At 35.5% G+C, this 21,790-nt stretch overlaps 1 protein-coding gene across 1 annotated transcript in view; it reads right to left on the minus strand.

Moving 5' to 3' along the window:
• Positions 1 to 13,385: 13,385 nt before the first annotated feature.
• BMPR2 (bone morphogenetic protein receptor type 2) overlaps positions 13,386 to 21,790 on the minus strand; it is a 199,580-nt gene continuing 191,175 nt past the window's right edge. The window contains exon 13 of the mRNA XM_019436577.2: positions 13,386 to 20,834. Coding sequence (XP_019292122.1) covers positions 20,584 to 20,834 — 251 coding nt within the window. The 3' untranslated portion in view covers positions 13,386 to 20,583. The remainder of the gene's footprint in view (positions 20,835 to 21,790) is intronic.

Genomic DNA, 21,790 nt, shown 5'->3' on the forward strand with positions numbered 1-21,790 from the left:
ATAAAGTTGGCAGCTTTTATATTGTTTCAATTTACAGTTTTCTTCTTACTCTCTCAAATTATACAAGCACATGTCAATCTGCATAATAAATGTGTTTGTAAAATGACTATTTGTGGGGCGCCTCGGTGGCTCGGTCGGTTAAGCATCCGACTTCGGCTCAGGTCATGATCTAACGGTCCCACAGTCGTGAGTTCGAGCCCCAAGTCGGGCTCTGTGCTGACTGCTCAGAGCCTGGAGCCTGTGTCAGATTCTGTGTCTCCCTCTCTCTCTGCCCCTCCCCTGTTCACGCTCTGTCTCTCCCTGTCTCAAAAATAAATAAAAATAAAAACGTTAAAAAAAATTTAAAAAAAAAGAATAAAATGACCGTACCAGAGGACAGCTTATTTTTAAGAAAAGTATTGGTAAATCATTTTATTTTTTTATTTTTTTTTAAACAGTAGGGGATTTATTATCTCATGTAACAAGTCCAGAGCTGGAATAGTTCCAGAAGTATTTAATATCACATTTTAACAATAATCCCTAAGACCTAGATTTCCTCCATCTTCCCTCCACTTTGCTCTATTCAACATGATCTCATATGAACTCTCTTTGTGGTTCCAAGATGGTACCTCAGTTCTAGAAAGCACGTACAGATACAACCATATCCAACAAAAGAAAAGACAGTAGCTATACCATGCACCATGATTTGAGTGAAGAATCTTTTCCCATACCCCACACCTGTACCCCAGCCTTTCCCACCAGACTTCCCTTAACATTTCATTGGCCAGAGGTTTATCACCATCACTGAATAATTTGTAAACAAACCACCACGAAGCTAGATACATTTAGAGGCTTTCAACATTTTTGAGATATGTCCACAGTGAAAATTACATTGTACATCCCAACTCACTACATGCATAAACACATTTCATAATTCATATATAAAATGCAAATGAAAGTTTTACAAATTAAAATACATCCTTACTATGTGATGCATTCAGATATTTTCTATTTTATTTTATTCTCTATATTACTCTACTCCTTTAATAAAAAAACAACAACAACAACAACAACAACACTAAGTTGATTTTGCAGCTCCCTAATAGACTGACTGCTACCTGCACTTCAAAAAACACTGGTTTGTGTTAATGAGAATTTACTCAAGTATTGTTGGAGAGAAGTGAACTCAAGAATATCATTGAGTCAGTATGGTGAAAGGAGAAATGACTGGGGTTTTTTTAATTTAATTTTTTATTTTTTAAAATTTACATCCAAATTAGTTAGCATATAGTGCAACAATGATTTCAGGAGTAGATTCCTTAGTGCCCCTTACCCATTTAGCCCATCTCCCCTCCCACAACCCCTCCAGTAACCTCAGTTTGTTCTCCATATTTATGAGTCCCTTCTGTTTTGCCCCCTCCCTGTTTTTATATTATTTTTGTTTCCCTTCCCTTATGTTCATTTGTTTTGTCTCTCAAAGTCCTCATATGAGTGAAGTCATATGATTTTTGTCTTTCTCTGACTAATTTCACTTAGCATAATACCCTCAAGTTCCATCCACATAGTTGCAAATGGCAAGATTTCATTCTTTTTGATTGCCGAATAATACCCCATTGTATATATACATCACATCTTCTTTATCCATTCATCCATCGATGGACATTTGGGCTCTTTCCATACTTTGGCTATTGTTGATAGTGCTGCTATAAACATGGGGGTGCATGTGTCCTTCAAAACAGCACACCTGTATCCCGTGGATAAATCTCTAGTAGTGTAATTGCTGGGTGGTAGGGTAGTTCTATTTTTAGTTTTTTAAGGAACCTCCATACTGTTTTCCAGAGTAGCTGCCCCAGCTTGCATTCCCACCAACAATGCAAAAGAGATCCTCTTTCTCTGCATCCTCACCAACATCTATTGTTGCCTGAGTTGTTAATGTTAGCCATTTTGACAGGTGTAAGGTGGTATCTCATTATGGTTTTGATGGTAAATCCTTTTAATTAAAGAATCACTTTATAATCTCTAAAGCCAGGTTTTCAGGTAGCAGATTTGGTTAAAGAGAGGTACATCTGTATGCTGTATATTAAAACATACACCTTTCAAATCTGGCTTGTTTTGTTCTAGAAAGGCCAGTTTTGCAGGGTTAGTAGCATTACTAATCTTCCCCAAAATGAAATTGTAAGTTATTCATTGTACACTAAAGTTGAAGGTACTAAAGGTCTGATTTGGGCCCCCACAATTTAGATGGACACAAAACAGAAAAAGATTAGCAATAAATGAGGAGAGCATTTCAAAATAAGACATTTGAGAAAAAGGCTAACAGGAAGGTGAAGGAGATTTTATAGTTTAGAGAAGAAAAGTTATAGGGGAGATTTTACATTAACTTTGAGATTTATCTATTTAAAAGCATATCACCAAGTGCTTCTTTTGACATGAGCGACTAAAAAAATAAATAACCCAGAATTACCACCAAAAAGATTTTAGGTGAGACGGTAAAGGACACTGAGGTGAGTTTCTGAGAAGGCCTGAAGCACACAGTTCCATACATCTTTGGTTCCATTTGCCACGAAGCAAGAGGCTTGACCAACAAATGATATCTGGATGCCTCTTCTCTCTGGTTTTACCATTCTAAAAGGAGGAATTGAAACTCTTTCTGTCTCCTTTTCCTTTCTCAAAAGTAGCCTTCCTTTTCTACTTTTGCTGATCATCTCTCCCACCAAGTTAAAAAAGAAAGAATTAAGAAAGAGAAGCCTCTGTAAAAATAACCAAGTAGTGTTCAAGTCTGGGGTGATTGCTGATTACTCCATTTGGCATGGTGATGCTTATATAGTAAAAGTTTGGTTTTGGTTTAAAGAAAGCCATATTGAGACATAATAACACAGCCTAAAAAAAATTATGTCGTGGGGCGCCTGGGTGGCTCACTTGGTTGAGTGTCTCACTCTTGATTTCGGCTCAGGTCACCATCTCATGGTTGTGGGATCTAGCCCCATGTAGGGCTCTGCAGAACCTCCTTGGGATTCTCTCTCTCCCTCTCTCAAACCTTCTCTCCCTTCAAAATAAATAAATAAACTTAAAAAAAATTTAGTCATTTATCCCATGAATATTTATATGCAGGTTTCAAAGTGAGATGGAGAATGGATGAAGACGTAAGTGTTGACTTCTTATGGAAGAAGAAAAGTGCTCACCAGTGGAGAGAGCAAACAAGCAGCTTTCCTTCAGTTTTAGCCAGGGCTGCCTCTCCTTTTGAGTTTATTCCCATATGGCAAGCATTTCCTCTAGGCTCTTATATCTATGTAACACCTGAGATGGAAATTCCTGGAACAGGGGGCACAAACCAAAAGTTTACAAAGATTAGGAATTGCTGGGTTTTGGAAGAGTCCAGGTCCCACCTCAAAGGCATTCAAATAAAATCAAATTTTAAATATTATACAGGCCAGGGGCACCTGGGTGGCTCAGTCTGTTAAGCATCTGACTCGACTTCGGCTCAGGTCACGATCTCACGGTTTGTGAGTTTGAGCCCCACGTTGGACTTGCTGCTGTTAGCACAGATCCTGCTTTGAATCCTCAGTCTCCCTCTCTCTCTACTCTTCCCCACACACACTCTCTCTGTCTCAAAAAAATAAATAAATATTAAAAAAATATATATTATACAGGCCAAACAAAACACAGCTGACAGGCTAAGTTCAGCTCCAGGCTCATTATGATTTTACTCCTTTCCCGGAGAATAGGTATTAAAGTATTCTCCTCTTACATGTTAAATATGTAAATAATACAGAAAATCTAAACTAGTTAAGAGTAATATCTAGATAGAACATAATTTGGTAAGAGTCTATCTACTTTAGGACAGGTTATTTCTAGAATTTTAGTAAATCTATGATTTAAAGGAATTGTACTTCTGATTTTTTAATTCTTCAAATCAGCTTTGTGTTGCTAAGAATTTTCAGGTTGAAAGAGGTCCTGTTTGAAACACATGGAAGACTTGAATCAATGTGATATAGTAGAAACAGCCTTCAAATTTAAAAGGACAGATGTTTGGAAGATGGAGGGAAATGATTTCTCTTTTGAGAACATGAGAAAATAATAGCTCTGATTTAGGTAATAAAATAATATTGAAAATTATCTAGCATTCCTGAAATAGGTAATCTGAAATCATATTCAAGTCAGATTATGATCTATGATTGCTCAACATTCCCCTCATCATTTGGGATATTTTGGTTTATTAGGCTAGATGTAGCAATGTCTCATTCATCCCTCACTATTATATTTTCATCTTTAGTAAAGGAGATATCAGTAGCTGAAGTTACCACCTAAAATTCCAAATATGTTCTTTTTTCTTTTTTTTTAAGTAGGCTTCATGCCCAATGAGGGGCCCAGTGTGCGGATTGAACTCATGACCCTGAGATGAAGATCTGAGCTGAGATCAAGTGTTCAAAGCTCAACCAACTGAGCCACCCAGACCCTCCTCCAAATAAGTTCTTATAATTGGGGAACTTCCGGGGTGCCTGGGTGGCTCAGTCGGTTGGGCGTCCAACTTCAGCTCAGGTTATGATCTCACGGATTATGGGTTCAGGCCCCATCTCAGGCTCTGTGCTGACAGCTCAGAGCCTGGAGCCTGCTTCAGATTCTGTGTCTCCCTCTCTCTCTGCCCCTCCCCCACTCGTGCTCTGTCTCTTTCTCTGAAAAATAAATAAACATTATAATTGGGGAACTTCCTGTCAGTTTATAAATCAGAAGTCTTCTATTTTTCTTCTCTTTTCTTTTCTTTATTTTTTTGGTAATGTAAGCTCTACACCCAACATGGGGCTTGAACTCTCGATCCCTAGATCAAGAGTCACATGCTCCTAGGCACCTGGGTGGCTCAGCTGGTTGAGTGTCTGACTTCCTCTCAGGTCATGATCTTGCAGTTTGTGAGTTCAAGCTCCACACTGGGCTCGCTGCTGTCAGCCTGTCAGCACAGAGCCAGCTTTGGATCCTCTATCCCCCTCTCTCTGACCCTCCCTCACTTGTGAGCTCTCTAAAATAAATAAATATTTAAAAAAAGAACACAACAAACTTAAAAATAATCACATGCTCTTCTGGCTAGGCACCCTTATACATCTGAAGGCTTCTTGATGGAAACTTAAAGACACAAAAATTTTATAACAATAGAAAAAACGGATACGTTTTTCCTTTTTATGATAATATACAGTAATTCTTTTATTATTTTTTTAAATTAATTAATTAATTAATTTTTAAATTTACATCCAAGTTAGCATATAGTACAACAATGATTTCAGGAGTAGATTCCTTAAAGCCCCTTACCCATTTAGCCCATCCCCCTCCCACAACCCCTCCAGCAACCCTCTGTTTGTTCTCTATATTTAAGAGTCTCTAATATTTTCTTCCGGTCCCTGTTTTTATATTATCTTTGCTTCCCTTCCCTATGTTCATCTGTTTTGTATCTTAAAGTCCTCATATGAGTAAAGTCATATGATATTAATCTTTTTCTGACTAATTTAGCTTAGCACAAATACCCTCCAATTCTATCCACGTAGTTGCAAATGGCAAAATTTCATTCTTTTTTATTGCCAAGTAATAGTCCATTGTATGTATATACCACATCTTTATCCTTTCATTTGTCAATAGACATTTGGGCTCTTTCCATACTTTGGCTATTGTCTATAGCGCTGCTATAAACATTGAGGTGCATGTGCCCCTTTGAAACAGCACACCTGTATCCCTTGGATAAATACCTAGTAGTGCAATTGCTGGGTCATAGGATAGTTCTATTTTTAATTTTTTGAGGAACCTCCATACTGTTTTCCAGAGTGGCTGCACCAGTTTGCATTTCCACCAACAGTGCAATAGAGATCCTCTTTCTCCACATCCTCACCAACATCTGTTGTTGCCTGAGTTTATACAGAGTAATTCTGAAGGCTGTTCAACAATTCTGAATATTATTTAAATGCAATTTTAAGGTAGAAAATACTCAGCAAAGAGAAAAATAAGGGGAGAAAATAATCAGAAATTGTTTTCTCAAAAAATGAATTATCGAGAAAGCCAAAGTCAATAATGGTTTTTAAAAAATCTAGAACCTAGGGGTGCCTGGTTGGCTCAGTCGGTTATGTGTCTGACCTCGGCTCAGGTCATGATCTCACAGTTCAAGGCCCATGTCGGGCTCTGTGCTGACAGCTCAGAGCCTGGAGCCCGCTTTAGATTCTGTTTTTCTCTCTCTCTCTGCCCCTCCCCTACTCATGCTCTGTCTCTCAAAAATAAATAAATGTTAAATTTTTTAAAAAAATCTAAAACCTAACTTTGCTTACAAAATGCCTTCCTTCATAGAACTCTGCTAAACTTTGATAGGATCCTGGCAAATGCTAGTATTCCATGAAAATGTTCCAACAACTCTGGATTAGACACCTCTGCCGGTGTCGCAGGAATTGTAAATTATGTTTCATTGCAGCACTAAAGTGAAGTCATAACAAGGTCTTGTTTGTTAAGTTCTGGCTTTGGTATTTGTGTTGTTCTTGAGAGAAGGGGTAACTTGCAGACTTTTGCCTCGTAGCCCCAACCTTCTCTGCCAATGCAAAGCATTGGACTCTTCTAATTTAAATAGTGTTTATGGGGCCTGTTCGTTCATTATTCAAACTCAGTAAGAAAACATTGTTACCAAATTTAACAAAACACAACTAGACATTGAAAAGAATGGAGAGCTCCAGTTCTTAGAACATGAAACAAGGGAGCCGCCTGGTGGTCAAAGTGGTACACGGTCTTGTTGCTTTGGTACCTGAGGAATAGTGATTTTACTGTTTTATTAACATAACTGAAAAAGTAAGGAGTAAAAAAAAAACAACAAAACAACAACAACACTGTAGTAAAAAAAAAAAAAAAGATAAAAGCATTTAACCAAAGGGCCTGTTTTCCAAACCCACTTACACTTACTCTAACTCACTTTTTCTAAAACCATATTTACTGAAAGTGGTTTATGGAAAATATTGGAACTTGTTTATTTAAAATTTAAATTTTAAAATCCTCTCTCTCTCCAGATATATATCACATCCACACATTCTATCAGTGCTTATCATCTTGTTCAGTTTTAACCCTAAAGATATGCCACAAATCTGACAGAATAACTTCACTGAATGACTTGCAGTTAAGTAACTTTCAAGCACATAGCTCAGATTAAGAAGTCCGATTAACCACTCATCATCAGGGAAATACAAATCCAAACCACAATGAAATACCACTTCACACCAGTCAGAATGGCTAAAATTAACAACTCAAGAAACAACAAATCAGTGAGGATGCAGAGAAAGGGGAACACGTTTGCACTGTTGGTGGGAATGCAAACTGGTACAGCCACTCTGGGAAACAGTATGGAAGTTCCTCAAAAAATTAAAAATAGAACTACCCTATGACCCTGCAATTGCACTACTAGTAATTTATCCAAAGAATACAAAAATGCTCATTTGAAGGGGCACATACACCCCAATGTTTATAGCAGCGCTATTGACAGTAGCCAAATTATGGAAAGACCCCAAATGTCCATCAACAGATGAATGGATTAAGAAGATGTGGTTTATATATGCAATGGAATACTACTAAGTGATGAAAAAATGAAATCTTGCTACTCGCAACAATGTGGATGGAACTGGAGGGTATTTATTATGCTAAGTGAAATAGGTCAGTCAAAGAAAGACAGGTATCATATGATTTCACTCAAATGTGGAATTTGAGAAACTCAACAGATGAATGTGGGGAAAGGGAAGGAAGAATAAGATAAAAACACAGAGGGAGGCAAACCGTAAGAGACTCTTAAATACAGAGAACAAACTGAGGGTTGATGGAGGGGGGAGGTGGGTGGGAAGTTAAGTGGGTGACAGGCATTAAGGAGAGCACTTTTCAGGATGAGCACTGGGTGTCATATGTAAGAGATGAATCACTGGTTGTTGTTGTTGTTGTTGTTTTCTAAATATAATTTATTGTCAAGTTAGCTAACATACAGTGTATACAGTGTGCTCTTGGTTTCAGGGTAGATTCCCATGATTATTTGCTTACATACAATACCCAGTACTCATCCCAACAAGTGCCCTCCTCAATGCCCATCAAATCACTGGGTTCTACTTCTGAAACCAGGGCTACATTGTATCTTAACTAACTTGAAAATAAATTTAAAAAGAGAAAGAAAAAGAAACCTGATTAGCAGAAGTTAAATGAAATTCTTCTTAAAAATTACAAAACAAAGCTATTTTGGTATCAGCATATTAATCAATTAAAATCAGTACTTGCGGGACAGAAAAAAATTAAGACTTCCTTCATGATGCAAAAGGCTGACAATCTAGTGAGGAGATAAAGTAAAGAAGTAACTAGAAACTATTTAGTAGAGTGGTGGAAGATAAAAAAAAGTAAATTGCTGCAACTTGGAATTTCAAGTTTATTGGTAATTTGGTAAGAATATTGACAAGATGACTGGCAAAAGAGTATAAAATTGCTTTATAGTAGGGAGAAACAAAAAAACAAAGACTGAATGCCTATTGCAACAGCTCACAGTGGGGTTCCGAATGTCATTTAAAAAAGGGCCGTGGGAGTTAAGGAGATACATATAAGAGTTTTTACTTTAAAATTTTACTGAAAATGTTTACTTTTATATATGTGAGAATATATGACTCCTAAAGGGCATCACTAGTGTCATGGATAAACAAGTTTAACAAACTTATTTTCTTGTACTTTAAAAACTAAATTTTTATTTTAAAAAACCCAAGGGGCACCTGGGTAGCTCAGTTGGTTAAGTGTCCAACTTCACCTCAGGTCATGATCTCGTGGTTTGTGGGTTCAAGCCCTGCATCAGGCTCTGTGCTGACAGCTCAGAGCCTGGAGCCTGCTTTGGATTCTGTGTCTCTGTCTCTCTCTACCCCTCCTCCCCTGCACGTGCTCTGTCTGTCTCTCTCTCAAAATTAAATAAACATTAAAAAAAAAAAAAAAAAAAAACAAACCAAGTAGTTCTGAAGTTCTACATGACATCTAAAGAGAATAATTTGTTGGGGCACCTGGGTGGCTTAGTTGGTTGAGTGTCCAACTGGCTCAGGTCACGACCTCACAGTTCATGAGTTCAAGCCCCACACTAGGCTATGTGTTGATAGTTTAAAGCCTGGAACCTGCTTCAGATTCTGTGTCTCCCTCTCTCTCTGTCCCTCCCCTGCTCATGCTTTGTCACTCTCCCTCAAAAATAAACATTAAAAAAAATTTTTTTAAGTTTAAAGAAAATAATTTGTTTTCTTGAATATATTTTTCTTAGGAATTGAGGTATATTTTCCATGATGTCTTACATAAATTATGGATTGGTTCAATCTATGGAAAGGTTGTTAAGCAAAAGAAAACCTCCCCTTTTATCTGTTCCATTTATCCAATTAAAAACAAACCACACGTTTGGGATACTTACTTCCTTGAATAGGAAATAGTTTCTGTGTTTTTCCATCTTCCTTTTTAACTATATATAGAGAGAAACATGGCTCTAGGGTTGAGAAGTTAAGTAGGTTGAGGACTTGATGGGAGAAGGAAACACTGGGCAAGAGAAGGACACACATCTACCATCAATACAACTTCTATGTTATCTTTCCACCATCTACCATCTTAGGATATCTTTCAGTTGCTGTTTCTCCTTTAAAAAATTTTTAATTTATTCATTTATTTTAAATTTATTTACTTATTTTAAGAGAGAGAGAGTATGAGTGAGAGCAGGAAAGGGACAGAGAGAGAGGGAGACAACAGAGCCTGATGTGGGGCTCGATCCCACAAACCTTGAGCTCATGACCTGAGCCAAAATCAAGAGTTGGACACTTAACCAACTGAACCACCCAGGCACTCCTGCTGTTGCTCCTTTTACAGCTGCTTTTGATACTCATTTTTATCAGGAGGGCTACCCCCAGTGCCCTAGTACAATACTATGTGCAACAAGTTGGTCCAACAAGGCACTCACTCAAAAAGATAAAATTGAACTTCCGTGTGACTTACCTAGGGAAGGCTCTGCTCTTGAAGCATTTCTACAGGTAATAGGTGAAAGGTGTCTGCATATATTTTTGGAACCAAAAATTTGAATATACGGTGTCAAAGCTGTTCTGTTTAAAAAACCTATAAAGGCAGTTAGTTGTACATTCTCTGAGATTTTTAATTTCTCTCAGTCTTTGCCATATTAGAACCTTGAAGTTACAATCTTCATCTCTACAGTGCTCATCCTAGTGGTTCACTAGGTCCCACTGCCTATCTTTAATCCTGACTGAATCTGCTTCCTTTTCCCCTTCATCGCTCAATTTTGGATTAGGCTCTCATGATCTCTTGCCAGTGCCACACTGGTTTCCATGTTTATCAATTCCCTTCCTTTCAATTCATTCTTTATAGTATCAGCTGAGTTACCTAATTTGAACCTCCTCTGTTTAAACTCTTCCAATGATTTCTAGGATAGGTCCAGACTCTTAGCATAGCATGCTAACCTGTCTGTGATATAATCCCATCTGGATCATCTGGGTTCTTCTGGGCCATTTCTCTTCATACTTTCTTGTAGTATCCCAAACTCTACTCCAATCTGATATCCTCCCATCCCCTTGGAAAAGCAACCTCTCAGGCCTCTACAGGGCCTAATACCTACTCATATTTTAAGACAATGAAGAAAGTTCTCTCAAAAGGAGAAATTATCTCTGACTCAATTAAAGTGGATTAGGTATCTTTGCCATGCACTTCTGTAATACACTGGACTTTCACTCTGCCATAACACTTATAAACTGTACTATAATTTTCTCCAAATCATCTATGAGCAACTTGAAGGTGGGGCTGTGTTTTTTATTTTCTACTATGGTACTTGTTACAATTACACATTAGGTGTTCAAAACGTATTTTGGGGGACCTGGGTGGCTTGGTCAGTTAAGCATCTCACTTCAGCTCAGGTCATGATCTCACGGTTTGTGAGTTCGAGCCCTGCATGGGGCTCTGTGATGACAGCTCAGAGACTGGAGCCTGTGTCTTCCTTTCTCTCTGCCCCTCCCCCACTCATGCTGTCTCTCTCAAAAATAAATAAACATAAAAAAATAAAAAACAAAAAACAAAAACATATTTTGATGCCCTTCTGAAAAAGGAATTTTCTGGTCACAATGGAAACTGCATTTTTTTTGCAGTTTCTCTCATGCCTTCAGTCCAATCACTTTCCTTTCCAATCTATCCTGCATACCTGTCAGTCCAAACTTCTTCGAATTACTGTCAAGGTCCTTCCTTACTAAGAAAATCTGATCTCCTTATTGTCTATGACAGCAAGTCTAGACATCTGGGTCTGGCTTTTATTTTTTTATTTTTTTAATTTTTTAAATTTATTTATTTATTTTTTTAACGTTTTATTTATTTTTGAGACAGAGAGAGACAGAGCATGAACGGGGGAGGGGCAGAGAGAGAGGGAGACGCAGAATCAGAAGCAGGCTCCAGGCTCTGAGCCATCAGCCCAGAGCCGGACACGGGGCTCGAACTCACGGACCGCGAGATCGTGACCTGAGCTGAAGTCGGCCGCTTAACCGACTGAGCCACCCAGGCGCCCCTGGGTCTGGCTTTTAAAAGATGTTTGGAACTACTTCTGCCCAATTTCCAGTCCCTATTCTCCCTTATCTCTGGTCACTTCAAATACTCTGCCTTTATTCTTCCTATTGAAATCCCACCCATCCTTTTAAGACCTTGCTTAGCAATCATTTCCTCACAAAAGTCTTCTTTGGCTCTTCAAACACATATTGAGCATACAGTTTACCACTAATTTGGTGACTTACATGTCATCTTCTTTGGATGTAACTATTTCTTGTGTAGGCCTTCCCTCCACCACAAGATGGTTTAAGTTCCTGGGGGGAAGGAATAAGATCATACTTTTTTGTATCTAGTAACAGTGATTCAATTTCAAAAAAGTGAATATTATAACAATAAAATGAAAGCTGTCCAAATATAGAATTGAATTTGAAAAACCCTAGAGAATAAAGAGGAAGACTCATCATTAGGATTAAAAAGAAAGATTAATCACTAGCTTAAGTTAGTCACTCGCAGAGGATGTAAACTAGGAAGATGGATCAGATAGGTGTAGGTGTAAATGAAAATAATTTTACTTGTGATAAGTCCTTATTAAAAGTTTCAGTAGGCCATTATTACACATTTTTCTCAAGCCAACGTATTCATATTTTCTCTAAGGACATTTAGTTTTCACCCTGAATGTTCTGTAGAGAATTGCAGCAGTGCCTGCAACATTATATTGTAAGGTTGTGCATGCAAATCTATTATCCTTAAAATATTATTTATGGTGACAACAGAACCTCCTAGAGTAGGCTATGCTTCTCCTGAAGCAAAAACTCCCTTGGCATCTACATAAGACAGGGCCAACACTCTTTTGTTCTATTTTTTTGGTAATATTTTAATTAATTAATTAATTCTATTATTTATCTATTTATTTATTTATTTATTTATTTATTTATTTATTTTGAGAGACAGCATGAACATGGGAGAGTCAGAGAGAGGGAGAGAGAGAATCCCAAGCAGGCTCCATGCTGTCAGCACAGAGCCTGACACAGGGCTCAATCCCATAAACCATGAGATCATGACCTGAGCTGAAATCAAGAGTCAGCCACTTACCAACTGTGCCACCCAGGTGTCCCAATTTTTTAATTTTTTTAAAGTAATCTCTATTTGGGGCTTGTACTCACCTCCCAAGACCAAGGCTCACATGGCTCTACAGAGCCAACCACACGCCCAAATCTAGCACTCTTTTAAAACATGCTTGTCCCTGTTCCAGACACTTAGCTAATAACACTGGATTCACCTAGAATCAAAAACAATGTGTTGCCTTCAAAAACTCATATTGCATTTTAACAAGGACTTCTACAAATTCAAGGATCTGAGAAGATTATTTGATGATGTTTAGCACAAACACAATGTTAGGCCAATAGAGATGTTTTGGTACCTGCTAGGTTTTCAGTAACTGCAAATTGCTTCATGTATGTCCCAGGCTATTCTATTTAACCACTGGGCCATTTTCACTTCTATTTTTGAATTCTCTTGGCATAATCAGAGGTTGAAAACTGTGTTTCAAAGCAAAATGCAAAATACATTAGAATCTCAAACCAGTTCTGTGGCTTTGGACAATATATTTAACTTCTTAGCAACAGCTTTTTAAAAATGGAGACAATATGTATTTTGTAGGATTACTATGAGAATTGTCAACCTATGTAGAAAAACTACCACAGTGCCTGGCAAATAGAAAGTATGCAACTATTATTCTAACGTTAGATAATTGTTTATGTTATCATGCTGAGTAATGACAGTCATATTAGGACATTTACTACTCTGGTACAAAACACCTAAAATATCACACTAATAGTCATAATTTCTGGTGACCTCATAAAAATCAAAAGATACAATTATTGTTGTCATTAATATGATCTTTAATAAATGGAATAATGCACCATTTTACAGCAAGCCTTTTTTAAACCTAAAGAACTGTCTTAAAATCTCCTTCTCCAATGTCTCTGTAGCAATACAATCTTTTTATTTAGGTTTATATATATCAAAGCATTTACTTACAATTATTCATAAAAAACTCTTTAGTGGCTTAATGTCAGCTTTCATAGTGGCATCCATAGATAATACAAAAGAAAAGTGATTTGCTTTATTTCATACTCACACTGATCCATCAAACACAACTTATACAGCATAGCAAGGTCTCAGACGGCTTTTACAAAAGCAAAATAACTGAAAGTAATTTTTCATAAATTCATATGATATTCTATCTGTAATGTAAGAGCAAAACACACCAACAAAAGATACCCGTTAACAAGAAAGAGGGTTCTGAGGAATTGCCAATATTTTTTAGCCTTTCTTATTCCAGAAAAGCATCCTCAGAAATGAATACTCTGTAGCTTATGTTTCTCCTGTCCATTCAGAAAAAGCATGGCAGCTACACATCTCCATGTTTCAGCTACTACAACACCCTAAGAGTTAGTGTACTTTACAATTATCCACTTATCTTTATTTGAAAAATTATCAACAGAAAATTAAGGATGATTCCAGCTTATACAAACACTTATACAATATAATTTCCATGGAAACATGACAACAAGGCATACAAAAACTTTAAATAAATAAATGTGACGAGAAAAAGAAAAGCCACAGAAGCCAAGCAATTCAATTTTAACTGGAACCTATCTTTGAATTGCATCTTTTAGTAACTTAGTTTTATTATTAAGCTTCTTTAAAAATATGTTTCCCTATCATACACAGGAGAATTGGTTATAAGGTGGAGAGCCTGAGACAAGAGACTGGTTACAAATAACTTCACTGCTAGGATTTTAAGTATACAGCGTATCAATTTGGAGCTTAAACATTTGGATCTGACAAAGTGATAAATAGCTTACCATAGGTTACCTTCTTAAAACCATCCAAACTATTACTAAAACTATAAACTCATTATTTCACTTTTAGAAGACAGTTTTATAATGTTAAATTACCTCAAGAAAATTTTATCTCAGAGGAACTATTTTACTAAGTTCTCCCATTAAAAAACAAAGCAAAATTAAATGATTTGTCCCATCATGTATAACCATTTGCCCAAAGAAGAGAAATGGTCTTAAGATGGTGTTTCAACTCTAAGGCCTAAATATGCTGCAACATGTAGCCAATTAGTTGAGTCATTTCCCTCTATTCAGTAATTATAGAACGGGGCAAGTTTTTATGATTAATGAAATCTGATGTTATGTCTATTAAAATTAAGTCAAATCATAAGATGAAACATTAAAGGAACTGTGTGTGCAACAAACACTTTAAATATTCAACTGGACTAATTGCTTGTTTGCTACCAATTAAAGTTTCTCATGTGCAAAGGGATGAAAAGGGCCCTGAGTTTTTAAGTAATGTTAGGTCTACAGTGTGCGTCTAAAACATGAAGATGTTTCTGAAATCTAAAAGTACAAATAAAATGAAAAAAAATCTATATGTTGCCTTTTGAAACATTTTTAAGAAGTTGTTTAAAATCCAGTAATTTGGTTAAAAATTCAATGATGAACTGGACGCCCTAGTGATATGATTTATGTCTAAAGATTCCTTCTCTCTTACCCAAATGTTATAATCTGGGTTGCAAATTAAGTTTAAAAATGAATGTCACTACAATCAGTAGTAGCATTATGAACATCATACTAATAATAACAGAATTGAAATTTTTAAGATCTGATAGATTTGGGGCACAATTTTAATATACAGCATAAAATCTGAATTATTTTCAAATGTATCAGTCATGAGATAAAATCCTAAATTTTGCTTTATATGCACAAACACTGAATTTTAGTCAGCCACTTAAAAGTTAAATGAAAATTGTTATAGTCCAGTTTATGTTGCAAAATAATAAGTATTTCAAAGGTGGTCTGCAGAAATGTTCATGGATAATACCTAATTATTATAAGGTTTGTTTTTGAAAGTTAATCTTGCATTTTGTGTTTAATATTTGATACAAAGAAATATGTAAAATGTTGTGGCTCAATCATAATGCTAAGCTTGCTGCAATATAGGTTAAAATTCTTAATGGCAAAATTACATACAATTCTGTATGCATGGCTTTTTAGTTGTAACTAATGAGAATATAAAACTGTAAAACTCCACAATAGAAAATGTTAGATAATATAAACTTAAGTACTGATTTTCTGACAATCTGATGGTTGGATCCATTGTCAAACGGTACATCCTAATTCTTAATTCTATTCTACTGAACTATTACTTAACTGAAGTAATGAATTTGAATAGAACATAAAATATAATTTTAGGTGTTCTTAAGCATAAATAGTTCTGAAAATAGGGCTGAGAAGAAAATACTAAGGGAGCCAAAGTAATTTTGTCTGAAGAACTGGCTTAGATGTTGAGAAGCCTGAAGCATACTGAAGAATAACAATAGTGGAGAAGATGACAACTCACTCTCTTTTTTTACTGCTGGAGAAGAGAAATGCTTTTAAAACAACACAGGAGGGAAGCAGAATAGACATGAAGAAAATTTTCCTGATACAGAAGATTGCAAGTCAGATAACCAAGAGACAGAGTAAGTCAGAAAGAGGTGATTGAACGAAAGTAATGGGTAGGTGCACCAGAGCAGCCTGAGATTTCCTCTTTTCTTCTATGTTAGTTTAATCTGAGAAGCTATAGAAAAGCCTTACTTTGATAACATTTGTGTAACTAGCTCAAACAGTGATTTGCCAGACTTACTAAATCAAAGAATATATTTAAGAGTAGATCAGGTAGTTTTGGCTAAAGTTCACATCGTTCAGAATCTACAAATTAAAATGCAATTCTATTTGCTGAAGAGCAAACTGACAGCAAAAGGTATATTTAGAAACATCTCGGTCTGAAAAAAAAAAACTCCTGGGGTGTATGTGGGAGTGTGACACAATTTCTGGAATAACAGGTCTAGATAATCAACTTACATGTGTACAGATTCTAACAAGTTAGCTTGGAAGTTAAAGTAACAGAGAAAGCAATCCGTGAATAGTTACACAATCACCTGCACATAACTGGTCGTTAAGTTCAACATAAATTTATAAAAGGTTGTATAGAAATACAATGTAATCTCAAGTTCTAGGAGCTAACTACCTCCAATAAAATATTCATTTCCATAAATATAAAAAAAGAAACAAAAAATGTATTGACATATTTTTCCATAGCAAATGAGTATGAAGAGAGGTTTATAGAGAATGTAAAATTCAGTAAATAACTGCAGTCTACCAGGTATTCCATTTGGCTTTAGATACCAAACTTGAAAATATTTTAAATAAAAATACTTGTCAAATTTTGTGACAATTCCCACTGAAACACATAACTGCTTGTGTGTTCTTACCTTTCTTTAGTTATTTTCACATTCAGAACCAATGTATATTTTCTGGAATAAGTGTGTACATATAAGGAAGCTATTGAAACTCCTTTATAAGAAAGATATTGTCCTTGTATCCTTCCTACATCCTCCTCAATTAGTTTTCTGGATTAATAAAATTTTCACTATAAGCAGAAATTTTCAAGATGGAGCCAAATGATTGATAACACTTAAAGTCCACGTTAAATTAATTCCTTCAAATCAAGTATGGAATCAATTTAGGGGAAAGTCTCTGTTCCTACAAGCCACCTTCACTTTTCCCTTAAAATTTGCTTTACCTTTATTTCTGCAATGTAAGAATATTAGGAGTGAAGAAAAGTGAAACAATTTTAAGAATCATGATGGCAGATGTGGGATTGAATTTTATCTTGAATTAATAATTATTTCTCAAGCAATAGTCAGTATAGACATGTCTACATGTTTTATGTTTGCCTAACTTCTAAAGGCATTAAGGTATCTGGTTTGGCTTATATACAAGCCACAACTGTATTGGAGTGTTGTAACTGAATTTCTTACAAAATGTCAGTATATTACACATCCTTCCATACAGTGTGTAGGCAGTGTGGTGTGGATGAAAGAGATGTGGAGAGGTAAACCCCAGGTTAAAATCCAGCTCTCTCTATTACTAGGATGTGGAACTTGGGCAAATTACTTAGCTTCTCTTAGTTTCAGTTTTCTCAATCTGTAAAGTGGGAATATTAACTATAATCCTCAAATGGTTGCTATGAAGATTACAAGAGATTGTGTATATATACCCCAGCATTCAGTATATAATAAATTGTATTATTTAATTCCTGTGCCTTCACATAACATTTTGCACTGATAATGTCTTCCCAACCAAATTATGAATTTAAAAAGGGGGAACAATGTTAGGATTCATAATTAAATCATTTTTGTTTAAACACAATTCAAATCAAGTTCTTTCAATGACTTAGTTCTGATACACAATTAGGATAGTTAAGGGATTAATATTAGACTTTGGTTATCAATTATGATGCTTTTGAGGTTGTAAAACCAGCAAAATGAATTTTAATATTTATTCATTAACTATTTTATTTCATTATTTCATTCAATATTTTATTCAAAAGCACCCAAATGCTTTTCTACATGCAAAATTTTGTGATAGCAGTTAAATATTAGCTTCAAGAAACATTTATTATTAGATGAATAAAGTTACCAAGTATTTTAAGTAATTTTGCCTGCTTGTAGATTACAGATTCTGAATCAGTCTGATATATGATTTAATTTAAAATTTATTAAAATGATCTACTTTCTACTTCTATTTTTTTCAGAGTCTACTAAAAAAACTAGGGAAAGAAAATTATTTGTTTTAAATATGCTTGCATGAAATGGGAAACTTATAAGGATTCTTCTAATTTGGTATATAAATTTTTGAAAGCATTTTATTAGTCAACATCAAAAAAAAAATGCTAGAAAAATTAAAACCAACTAGCCTAAACACAAAGTAGAATGTAAGATAACTTCTTCTGTCAGGAAAAGATGATCAGGTCTAACTGATGTTAGACCTCCAATGGTTATTTATCCTCAATGCTTTCAATTGGAGAAGGAATATAATTTATTTTGACTCAAAGATATCCTACAAATGTTTGAAAATAATATTCTGAAATGCAGTTCAAAGACATTTAAAGGCAAGAGAACTAAGTGAAAATTTGGTGGGAAAGATATAATTTGTTTCACAGATAGAAGAATAACTGTGTCAGAAGACTGAAAAATATGTTAAAGATCTGAATCAACAGAAGGGCCAATAAAACATAAAAGGTGGAAGTCCTGGGCACTAGAAAAATAGAATAAATGTTAAGTGATGTAACATCTAACTCACAGGATCATAGCAGATGGCAAAAAAAAAAAAAAAAAAAAAAAAAAAAAAGGTGGCTTATAGAGTAAGTCATAAATATTTTGGACAGAAAATTGGGAAATTTAGGTTGTCTTTAGCTAAATGAAGATAGAAGAATATGAGTGAGAAAATATTGTTCAAGAGATAAAAACCTAAAAGCAAGAATATGGGGATTTGTGTTTTCCTCTTAGCTTTTTAAACTCCCATAGAAATCTTAGATCTTAAATAATGTCTATATAGAGAATTTGGAAAAATTAAGTGAGATCATCACTGTTTGCAAATTGATAGAAAATAATTTGTGCTTATTTTTAAAAAAAGTCCCTTATTTGACATAAAGTGCTTTATTTAAAAAAAAAAAAATGCTGAGGTGTTGTTTAGAGATAGTTATCAGTAATGAAAGAAGCAAAGGAAGCTTTTAAAAAGACAATATGATTTGAAGGATATATAACATGTTATCACTAAAAGGTATATTATAATGTAAATAATAAATGCTTCTCACATATCAAAGATCATATGAAAAACTGGCAAAAAGAGAAATTATGAAAATAGGATTAGTGAAGAAACAGTTATGAAAAAAGAGGTAAGCCTCAGTCTGCTCAAAAATGATAGGTTTGGCAGCAATCCTTCCTTCCACAGGGATGTGGCATGCCAGATGAATGATTTTTCCACACAGTGTTTTAGGTCATGGGAAGAGGACTCATTTTCAGATAAAGTCACCAGGCTTTGCTTTGGAAGGGAATAAAAAGATATTACCAGTTCAAAACTACAAATTATTTTTGAAGTTATTTTAAATGGGAAATGTAATTTTATTTGAGTGAAAGATGGCCTATTCAGAGAATGAAGGCTATAGCATTATGTAGTCTTAACCATCTACCTACTTAAAAATTCCATATAAGTATAGCTCTATAAGTTTTCTGATAAAAATGTGCTTCTTAAATAAATGAATATGGAACATGAACATACATACAAAAAATAAAATAAAATGAAAAAAGGCTAATATTTGACTTTGTCTACTTTGTTCTATGCTCTCTTATGAACTTCCAAAAACCAGAACCAAATATGTTTGTTAAAATGCCTGGAAAGAAACATTTAGGACTTGGAAGGTTAAAATAAATGGCATTTCAAATTAGGTTTTGGTAGTTCCTTCTCTAGAGCCCTTTGAGACAATGTTTCTGCATTCTCCATTAGGAGAGAGAAAGCAAGAAATCAGGTAGCTGCTTTCTCTTGTGCAAAATTCACTGTCATAGAACTGACCTGCCAAAAGTATGGGGGGTGGGGCAGAAAAATGTACTCATGGAAGAATGTGTGCTCTGTTAGGAAGAGAACTTATAAGAAAGCTTATTTGTGGACTATAGACTATTGCACGTTCAAATAAAACACAAGAGAAAAGAAAGTCCAACAGATAATATGTTCACAACAGTTCAACATATAAACTAGCTTGGGCCCAGAAATAAAACATGGATACCAGACACCACTGCAGTCAAACCTGTCTTAATTTGCTTCTGTTTTAATGACCTTTAGAAACTGGTCCAAACTGATTATCAGCAATACATTGTTTTTGCTTTTTTTCTTAAAAAAATATTTTGAGACCACTTTTGATACACACACATATAATTCTGTGGTCATAACAGACAAATATAACTTTAAGGAGACTACACAAAAGTGCAAAACTTAAAAAAACAAAATTAAAAAATATGGAAGCATAAGCTAAATTTTTCTGCATAGCTGAAATCTATTTAAAGCAAGTCCTGTTGCAGGGGTGGGAGGGGATACTGACAGGAAGATAAAGCAGTTTTAATGTCTTCTGCACATTTAAATGATGCAAAAAATAATTTCACTCCATAGGCTTGAAAATATTTCACAGACAGTTCATTCCTATATCTTTAGACACCATGGTAGTAGCAGTGCCTCCTTCCGCAAGGTAAACTGCGGTACTGGATTTGGAATGAACTGCCCTGTCACTGCCATTGTTGTTGACCTCACAGTCCAGAGGTTCAGTGGAGATGACCCAGGTGGAGGGGCGCCACCGCTTAAGAGAATAGGGAGTTTTCACACGTTTCTTGATCTTTTCACCAGATCCTGATTTGCCATCTTGTGTTGATTCACCTACTGGAAATAAAGGTACAGAAAAATAAACTATATATAAAGAAACTATTAAATAATAAAAACTTAGGGTTGTAACTTAAGAACAGAATAGACTAATATCTACAGGAGATTTTAATAGATATTACTTGAAATTCAGGATGCCAGGTAATTATTCTCTAGGCAAAACTTAACCAACTTATTTTGAGACTCTTCAAGTCCAATGTTTTTATAACTGGTTGAATTATTATATAAGGACAAGCAAAAACAGAGGAGAAAATGAAAACTTCTCAGCTGTATTCTCAAATCCTTTGGTTACTGGTAGTGATCCTAACTTGGCAAATGCATTTAATCACTCTACTTAATGTTCAAAGCAGATCAAACTTTATTTTTAATTTTTAATTTTTTGAGAGAGAGAGAGAATATGTGTGAGTGAGCGGGGAATGGGCAGAGAGAGAAAGAGACAGAATCCTAAGGAGGTTCTAAGGGCAGAGCCCCACGTGGGGCTCCAACCCACGAACTGTGAGATCATGACCTGAGCCAAAATCAAGAGTCAAACGCTTAACAGACTGAGCCACCCCCAAAAAGATCAAATTTTAAAGGCACCTGGCATATAATATTTTCAGAAGAATGACACAAATACTATAATACAAATTTTCTAGTAATTCCCCCTTCCTACACTGACAAGACATTTTATTGATATGAAGCCCTGCCACAGGGTGTGTCAAATGATCTATGATACAAGCCACTCAAGCAAAGGGCTAGATTCTACTGATCTTTTTTTAAATTTTGTTTTAATGTTTATTATTTATTCTTGAGAAAGAGAGAGCATGAGTGGGAGAGGGGCAGAGACAGAGGGAGACACAGAATCTGAAGCAGGCTCCAGGCTCTGAGCTGTCAGCACAGAGCCCAACGCAGGGCTTGAACTCGTGAACCACGAGACATGACCTTAGCTGAAGTGGGATGCTCAACAGACTGAGCTA

The sequence above is a fragment of the Panthera pardus genome, unplaced genomic scaffold, assembly GCF_024362965.1.
Source record: "Panthera pardus isolate Hobbes unplaced genomic scaffold, ASM2436296v1 HiC_scaffold_10, whole genome shotgun sequence".
NCBI lineage: Eukaryota > Metazoa > Chordata > Mammalia > Carnivora > Felidae > Panthera > Panthera pardus.